At 49.8% G+C, this 8590-nt stretch overlaps 1 protein-coding gene across 1 annotated transcript in view; it reads left to right on the top strand.

Annotated features, from left to right (window-relative positions):
• atp10d (ATPase phospholipid transporting 10D) overlaps positions 1–8590 on the top strand; it is a 128637-nt gene extending 120047 nt beyond the window's left edge. The window contains exons 22-23 of the mRNA XM_034195617.1: positions 6802–6989; positions 7921–8590. Coding sequence (XP_034051508.1) covers positions 6802–6989; positions 7921–8044 — 312 coding nt within the window. The 3' untranslated portion in view covers positions 8045–8590. The remainder of the gene's footprint in view (positions 1–6801; positions 6990–7920) is intronic.

Genomic DNA, 8590 nt, shown 5'->3' with positions numbered 1-8590 from the left:
GGGGGACAATCCTTAAGTATTAGTCCAGCCAGGAATAGTGGGGACTAATCCTGAATCACAGTCCAGCCAGCAGTAGTGGGCACTAATCCTGAAGTCACAGTCCAGTCAGGAATAGTGGGGGACTAATCCTGAAGTCTCAGTCCAGTCAGGAATAGTGGGGGACTAATCCTGAAGTCTCAGTCCAGTCAGGAATAGTGGGGGACTAATCCTGAAGTATACGTCCAGCCAGGAATAGTGGGGGTCAATCCTGAAGTTTTAGTGCAGTCAGGAATAGTGGGGGACTAATCCTGAAGTCACAGTCCAGCCAGCAATAGTGGGCACTAATACTGAAGTCACACTCCAGCCAGCATAGTGGGCACTAATCCTGAAGTTTTAGTCCAGCCAGGAATAGTGGGGGACCAATCCTGAAGTCACAGTACAGCCAGGAATAGTGGGGGACTAATCCTGAAGTCCCAGTCCAGTCAGGAATAGTGGGGGACCAATCCTGAATTCCCAGTACAGCCAGGAATAGTGGGGGACTAATCCTGAAGTATTAGTCCAGCCAGGAATAGTGGGGGACTAATCCTGAAGTCACAGTCCAGCCAGCAATAGTGCGCACTAATACTAAAGTCACAGTCCAGCCAGGAATAGTGGGCACTAATCCTGAAGTATTACTCCAGCCAGGAATAGTGGGGGGCTAATCCTGAAGTCACAGTCCAGCCAGGAATAGGGTGGGACTAATCCGGAAGTCTCAGTCCAGTCAGGAATAGTGGGGGACTAATCCTGAAGTATTAGTCCAGCCAGGAATAGTGGGCACTAATCCTGACTTCACAGTCCAGCCAGGAATAGTGGGCACTAATCCTGACTTCACAGTCCAGCCAGCAATAGTGGGCACTAATCCTGAAGTATTAGTCCAGCCAGGAATAGTGGGGGACTAATCCTAAAGTCACAGTCCAGCCAGGAATAGTGGGGGACTAATCCTGAAGTCTCAGTCCAGTCAGGAATAGTGGGGGACTAATCCTGAAGTCTCAGTCCAGTCAGCATTAGTGGGGGACTAATCCTGAAGTCTCAATCCAGTCAGGAATAGTGGGGGACTAATCGTGAAGTCTCAGTCCAGCCAGCATTAGTGGGGGACTAATCCTGAAGTCACAGTACAGCCAGGAATAGTGGGCACTAATCCTGAAGTATTAGTCCAGACCGGAATAGTGGGGGGCTAATCCTGAAGTCTCAGTCCAGCCAGCAATAGTGGGCACTAATACTAAAGTCACAGTCCAGCCAGGAATAGTGGGCACTAATCCTGAAGTCTCAGTCCAGTCAGGAATAGTGGGGGACTAATCCTGAAGTCACAGTACAGCCAGGAATAGTGGGCACTAATCCTGAAGTATTAGTCCAGACCGGAATAGTGGGGGGCTAATCCTGAAGTCTCAGTCCAGTCAGGAATAGTGGGGGACTAATCCTGAAGTCACAGTACAGCCAGGAATAGTGGGGGACTAATCCTGAAGTCTCAGTCTAGTCAGCAATAGTGGGGGACTAATCCTGAAGTATTAGTCCAGCCAGGAATAGTGGGGGACTAATCCTGAAGTCACAGTCCAGCCAGCAATAGTGCGCACTAATACTAAAGTCACAGTCCAGCCAGGAATAGTGGGCACTAATCCTGAAGTATTACTCCAGCCATGAATAGTGGGGGGCTAATCCTGAAGTCACAGTCCAGCCAGGAATAGGGTGGGACTAATCCGGAAGTCTCAGTCCAGTCAGGAATAGTGGGGGACTAATCCTGAAGTATTAGTCCAGCCAGGAATAGTGGGCACTAATCCTGACTTCACAGTCCAGCCAGCAATAGTGGGCTCTAATCCTGAAGTATTAGTCCAGCCAGGAATAGTTGGGGACTAATCCTAAAGTCACAGTCCAGCCAGGAATAGTGGGGGACTAATCCTGAAGTCTCAGTCCAGTCAGGAATAGTGGGGGACTAATCCTGAAGTCTCAGTCCAGTCAGCATTAGTGGAGGACTAATCCTGAAGTCTCAATCCAGTCAGGAATAGTGGGGGACTAATCCTGAAGTCACAGTACAGCCAGGAATAGTGGGGGACTAATCCTGAAGTCTCAGTCCAGCCAGCAATAGTGGGCACTAATCCTGAAGTATTAGTCCAGCCTGGAATAGTGGGGGGCTAATCCTGAAGTATTAGTCCAGCCCGGAATAGTGGGGAGCTAATCCTGAAGTATTAGTCCAGTCAGGAATAGTGGGGGACTAATCCTGAAGTATTAGTCCAGCCAGGAATAGTGGGGGACTAATCCTGAAGTCACAGTCCAGCCAGCAATAGTGCGCACTAATACTAAAGTCACAGTCCAGCCAGGAATAGTGGGCACTAATCCTGAAGTATTACTCCAGCCAGGAATAGTGGGGGCCTAATCCTGAAGTCACAGTCCAGCCAGGAATAGGGTGGGACTAATCCGGAAGTCTCAGTCCAGTCAGGAATAGTGGGGGACTAATCCTGAAGTATTAGTCCAGCCAGGAATAGTGGGGGACTAATCCTAAAGTCACAGTCCAGCCAGGAATAGTGGGGGACTAATCCTGAAGTCTCAGTCCAGTCAGGAATAGTGGGGGACTAATCCTGAAGTCTCAGTCCAGTCAGCATTAGTGGGGGACTAATCCTGAAGTCTCAATTCAGTCAGGAATAGTGGGGGAGTAATCCTGAAGTCTCAGTCCAGCCGGCAATAGTGGGCACTAATACTAAAGTCACAGTCCAGCCAGGAATAGTGGGCACTAATCCTGAAGTATTAGTCCAGACCGGAATAGTGGGGGGCTAATCCTGAAGTCTCAGTTCAGTCAGGAATAGTGGGGGACTAATCCTGAAGTCACAGTACAGCCAGGAATAGTGGGCACTAATACTAAAGTCACAGTCCAGCCAGGAATAGTGGGGGACTAATCCTGAAGTCTCAGTCCAGTCAGGAATAGTGGGGGACTAATCCTGAAATCTCAGTCCAGCCAGCAATAGTGGGCACTAATACTAAAGTCACAGTCCAGCCAGGAATAGTGGGCACTAATCCTGAAGTATTAGTCCAGCCCGGAATAGTGGGGGGTTAATCCTAAAGTATTATTCCAGCCAGGAATAGTGGGGGGCTAATCCTGAAGTCACAGTCCAGTCAGTAATAGTGGGGGACTAATCCTGAAGTCTCAGTCCAGTCAAGAATAGTGGGGGACTAATCCTGAAGTCTCAGTCCACCCAGGAATAGTGGGGGTCAATCCTGAAGTATTAGTGCAGTCAGGAATAGTGGGGGACTAATCCTGAAGTCACAGTCCAGCCAGCAATAGTGGGCACTAATACTGAAGTCACACTCCAGCCAGCATAGTGGGCACTAATCCTGAAGTTTTAGTCCAGCCAGGAATATTGGGGGACCAATCCTGAAGTCACAGTACAGCCAGGAATAGTGGGGGACCAATCCTGAAGTCACAGTACAGCCAGGAATAGTGGGGGACTAATCCTGAAGTCACAGTCCAGCCAGGAATAGTTGGGGACTAATCCTGAAGTCTCAGTCGAGTCAGCAATAGTGGGGGACTAATCCTGAAGTCTCAGTCCAGTCAGCAGTAGTGGGGGACTAATTCAGAAGTCTCAGTCCAGCCAGCAATAGTGGGCACTAATACTAAAGTCACAGTCCAGCCAGCAATAGTGGGCACTAATAATAAAGTCACACTCCAGCCAGGAATAGTGGGCACTAATCCTGAAGTATTAGTCCAGCCCGGAATAGTGGGGGGCTAATCCTGAAGTCTCAGTCCAGTCAGGAATAGTGGGGGACTAATCCTGAAGTCACAATCCAGCCAGCAATAGTGGGCACTAATACTGAAGTCACACTCCAGCCAGCATAGTGGGCACTAATCCTGAAGTTTTAGTCCAGCCAGGAATAGTGGGGGACTAATCCTGAAGTCTCAGTCCAGTCAGGAATAGTGGGGGACCAATCCTGAAGTCAAAGTACAGCCAGGAATAGTGGGGGACTAATCCTGAAGTCTCAGTCCAGTCAGGAATAGTGGGGGACTAATGCTGAAGTATTAGTCCAGCCAGGAATAGTGGGGGACTAATCCTGAAGTCACAGTCCAGCCAGCAATAGTGCGCACTAATACTAAATTCACAGTCCAGCCAGGAATAGTGGGGGACTAATCCTGAAGTCACATTCCAGCCAGGAATAGTGGGGGACTAATCCTGAAGTCTCAGTCCAGTCAGGAATAGTGGGGGACTAATCCTGAAGTCTCAGTCCAGTCAGGAATAGTGGGGGACTAATCCTGAAGTCTCAGTCCATCCAGCAATAGTGGGGACTAATCCTGAAGTATTAGTCCAGCCAGGAATAGTGGGGACTAATCCTGAAGTATTAGTCCAGCCCGGAATAGTGGGTGCTAATCCTGAAGTCTCAGTCCAGTCAGGAATAGTGGGGGACTAATCCTGAAGTCTCAGTCCAGTCAGGAATAGTGGGGGACTAATCCTGAAGTCTCAGTCCAGCCAGGAATAGTGGGGGACTAATCCTGAAGTCTCAGTCCAGTCAGGAATAGTGGGGGACTAATCCTGAAGTCTCAGTCCAGCCAGGAATAGTGGGGGACTAATCCTGAAGTCTCAGTCCAGTCCGGAATAGTGGGGGACTAATCCTGAAGTCACAGTCCAGCCAGGAATAGTGGGCACTAATCCTGAAGTCACAGTCCAGCCAGAATAGTGGGCACTATCCTGAAGTCTTCAGTCCAGCAGGAATAGTGGGGGACTAATCCTGAAGTCACAGTCCAGCCAGGAATAGTGGGGGACTAATCCTGAAGTCACAGTTCAGCCAGGAATAGTGGGGGACTAATCCTGAAGTCACAGTCCAGCCAGGAATAGTGGGGGACTAATCCTGAAGTCTCAGTCGAGTCAGCAATAGTGGGGGACTAATCCTGAAGTCTCAGTCCAGCCAGCAATAGTGGGCACTAATACTAAAGTCACAGTCCAGCCAGCAATAGTGGGCACTAATAATAAAGTCACACTCCAGCCAGGAATAGTGGGCACTAATCCTGAAGTATTAGTCCAGCCCGGAATAGTGGGGGGCTAATCCTGAAGTCTCAGTCCAGTCAGGAATAGTGGGGGACTAATCCTGAAGTCACAATCCAGCCAGCAATAGTGGGCACTAATACTGAAGTCACACTCCAGCCAGCATAGTGGGCACTAATCCTGAAGTTTTAGTCCAGCCAGGAATAGTGGGGGACTAATCCTGAAGTCTCAGTCCAGTCAGGAATAGTGGGGGACCAATCCTGAAGTCAAAGTACAGCCAGGAATAGTGGGGGACTAATCCTGAAGTCTCAGTCCAGCCAGCAATAGTGGGCACTAATCCTGAAGTATTAGTCCAGCCTGGAATAGTGGGGGGCTAATCCTGAAGTATTAGTCCAGCCCGGAATAGTGGGGAGCTAATCCTGAAGTATTAGTCCAGTCAGGAATAGTGGGGGACTAATCCTGAAGTCTCAGTCCAGTCAGGAAGAGTTTCGGACTAATCCTGAAGTATAATTCCAGCCAGGAATAGTGGGGGTCAATCCTGAAGTATTAGTGCAGTCATGTATAGTGGGGGACTAATCCTGAAGTCACAGTCCAGCCAGCAATAGTGGGCACTAATACTGAAGTCACACTCCAGCCAGCATAGTGGGCACTAATCCTGAAGTTTTAGTCCAGCCAGGAATAGTGGGGGACTAATCCTGAAATCTCAGTCCAGTCAGGAATAGTGGGGGACTAATCCTGAAGTATTAGTCCAGCCAGGAATAGTGGGGGACTAATCCTGAAGTCATAGTCCAGCCAGCAATAGTGCGTACTAATACTAAAGTCACAGTCCAGCTTGCAATAGTGCACACTAATACTAAAGTCACAGTCCAGCCAGGAATAGTGGGGGGCTAATCCTGAAGTCACAGTCCAGCCAGGAATAGGGTGGGACTAATCCTGAAGTCTCAGTCCAGTCAGGAATAGTGGGGGACTAATCCTGAAGTATTAGTCCTGCCAGGAATAGTGGGCACTAATCCTGACTTCACAGTCCAGCCAGCAATAGTGGGCACTAATCCTGAAGTATTAGTCCAGCCAGGAATAGTGGGGGACTAATCCTGAAGTCACAGTCCAGCCAGGAATAGTGGGGGACTAATCCTGAAGTCTCAGTCCAGCCAGGAATAGTGGGGGACTAATCCTGAAGTGACAGTCCAGTCAGCAATAGTGGGGGACTAATCCTGAAGTCTCAGTCCAGCCAGCAATAGTGGGCACTAATACTAAAGTCACAGTCCAGCCAGGAATAGTGGGCACTAATCCTGAAGTATTAGTCCAGCCCGGAATAGTGGGGGGCTAATCCTGAAGTCTCAGTCCAGTCAGGAATAGTGGGGGACTAATCCTGAAGTATTAGTTCATCCAGGTATAGGGTGGGACTTATCCTGAAGTCACAGTCCAGTCAGCAATAGTGGGCACTAATACTAAAGTCACAGTCCAGCCAGGAATAGTGGGGGGCTAGTCCTGAAGTCACAGTCCAGTCAGTAATAGTGGGGGACTAATCCTGAAGTATTAGTCCAGCCAAGAATAGTGGGGGACAATCCTTAAGTATTAGTCCAGCCAGGAATAGTGGGGGACTAATCCTGAATCACAGTCCAGCCAGCAGTAGTGGGCACTAATCCTGAAGTCACAGTCCAGCCAGCAATAGTGGGAACTAATCCTGAAGTCACAGTCCAGCCAGGAATAATCGGGGACTAATCCTGAAGTCATAGTCCAGTCAGGAATAGTGGGGGACTAATCCTGAAGTCTCAGTCCAGTCATGAGTGATGGCCAGCTAATCGTCCTTACTGTTTTTCAGACCTGGCTACATGCACTTGCACTGGTGGTTAGTGGCTGTTCCTACTTTGTCTTCGTGCTGATCTTCAGCAAGTGCTGTGTGACCTGCAGCCCCCCCACCAACCCTGTGGGAGTGGAAATGATGCAGATGTCCCACCTGCTCTTCTACCTGGTGTGCACTCTCACAACTGTCACGGCACTGCTGCCCAGGTACGCAGAAGAATCTGGTAAAAAACACAAGATGCCATTATGGCTTTTTTTTTTTTTTATAGCTCTTCAGGGTTGATCAAGCCCTGGCTCGTGTCTCACCAACATTGAGCCACGGGTCCCTCTTCCAGTCCAAAGCCATCGCACGGCCCTCTCCACAGCCTCTGTGGTGGATTTAATGGCTTTTCTCATCGCCACCCTGTTATTACTGGACTCAGCAGGAAGTCGTCCACAGCCTGGATCAAGAAGTTGAGCCGCTGAGGTTCTGGCTTCAGTCCAACATATCTTCCTCTCCAGCACACCTTCCCACTGTGTCCATGGTCCTTGTTGGTGCATTTTCACCATCCTGCTGGTTCATTCCTCTTTGACACCTGCCCGCACCTTCTCCAGGATTAAATGCTGTCTGTCTTTGCCTTGGACTTTGTCATAGCAATCACTCTGCATCTTCCAAGTCCTCCTGAGCTCTTTATTTTTGGCCTGTTCAGACCATAATGCCTGCTGATACCACTTTGAAGTCCCTGCAGAGCACTGTTTCTCTTCTGCAAGAAACTCTGATGTCCTTGATGGGGCCTCTGAGAGGGAGCTTAAGTTTGTTACTTGTCCCATACAGTGCTGCGCTGCTCAGGCCTCTGTGCAGGTATTTGCTGGTCTTCCTCTCCAGGGTCTCCACTGTTGAAAAGGTTACCTCCTACACCAGCAGGGGCTGAAGGACTCGAGGTAGGATGCCATGTTGGTAAATTCAAGCCTTGACCTTTCCAGGCAAGCCAGATTTCTGAACAGAGGTTAGCCAAGACTCGTTAAACAGGTGAGCTAATCCCAGACAGGATGTCTTACTGAACACAGGCGACTTAAACTGATCTGCCTTTCGCTAAGCTAACGGAGCCATTTGTCAGTGGTGTTTTTGCTGAGGTGTTCTGTCTGTTGTCGTCTGCAGACTTTTGTTTCGGGCGCTCTGTAACACCTTGAATCCACGGGCCTCGCTCACAGCTGCTCACCTGGACCACCTGGATTCAAAGACGCAGTGCTGGAACCTGAATCAGGGTGGAGCACAGGACTGATGCAGCATCACACTGAGACCTCCACAAATCCAGAATCCTCAGGGATACAGGCAACTCGCAGAACCTTTGAGACGTGTGTGCAGCAGCCATGTGCATCGTGGGCAAAAGCAAAGTGCTCTGAGTTCCCTCCAAGCCGCCCAGCAGCCGCCCCGCACTGTCTGCTGCAGGGCTCCAGACTGCCACCAGAGCCTGCCAGTTAAAACTTCACCTGGCTACATTTGTACACGTGCATGATGAACATCTGTTTTCTTGGCAGTGACCGCTGACCGTCGCAGTCGTCAGGCTACTTTACAAAATGCGACAGAAATTTCTGGGTTATTTAAGCACTTGTGTGTGGAGAGAAAGAGGAGGATGTGCACGTTGATGGAATGGAGCAGTCCACCTTCTGCTCCACTCAGACTGGGGCCCAACACACGGCAGCTCAAGTGTCTTCACTCACTCGTCTTCAACCACTTACTCCAATTAAGGTTCGCGGGCACCTGGAGTCTATCCCAACAGTCACAGGACGTGAGGCGGGTTCACCCTGGACAGGACGCCAGTCTGTCA

The sequence above is a fragment of the Thalassophryne amazonica genome, chromosome 19 (assembly GCF_902500255.1).
Source record: "Thalassophryne amazonica chromosome 19, fThaAma1.1, whole genome shotgun sequence".
In the NCBI taxonomy this organism is placed as follows: domain Eukaryota; kingdom Metazoa; phylum Chordata; class Actinopteri; order Batrachoidiformes; family Batrachoididae; genus Thalassophryne; species Thalassophryne amazonica.
This window is presented reverse-complemented; position numbering and strand designations above follow the sequence as displayed.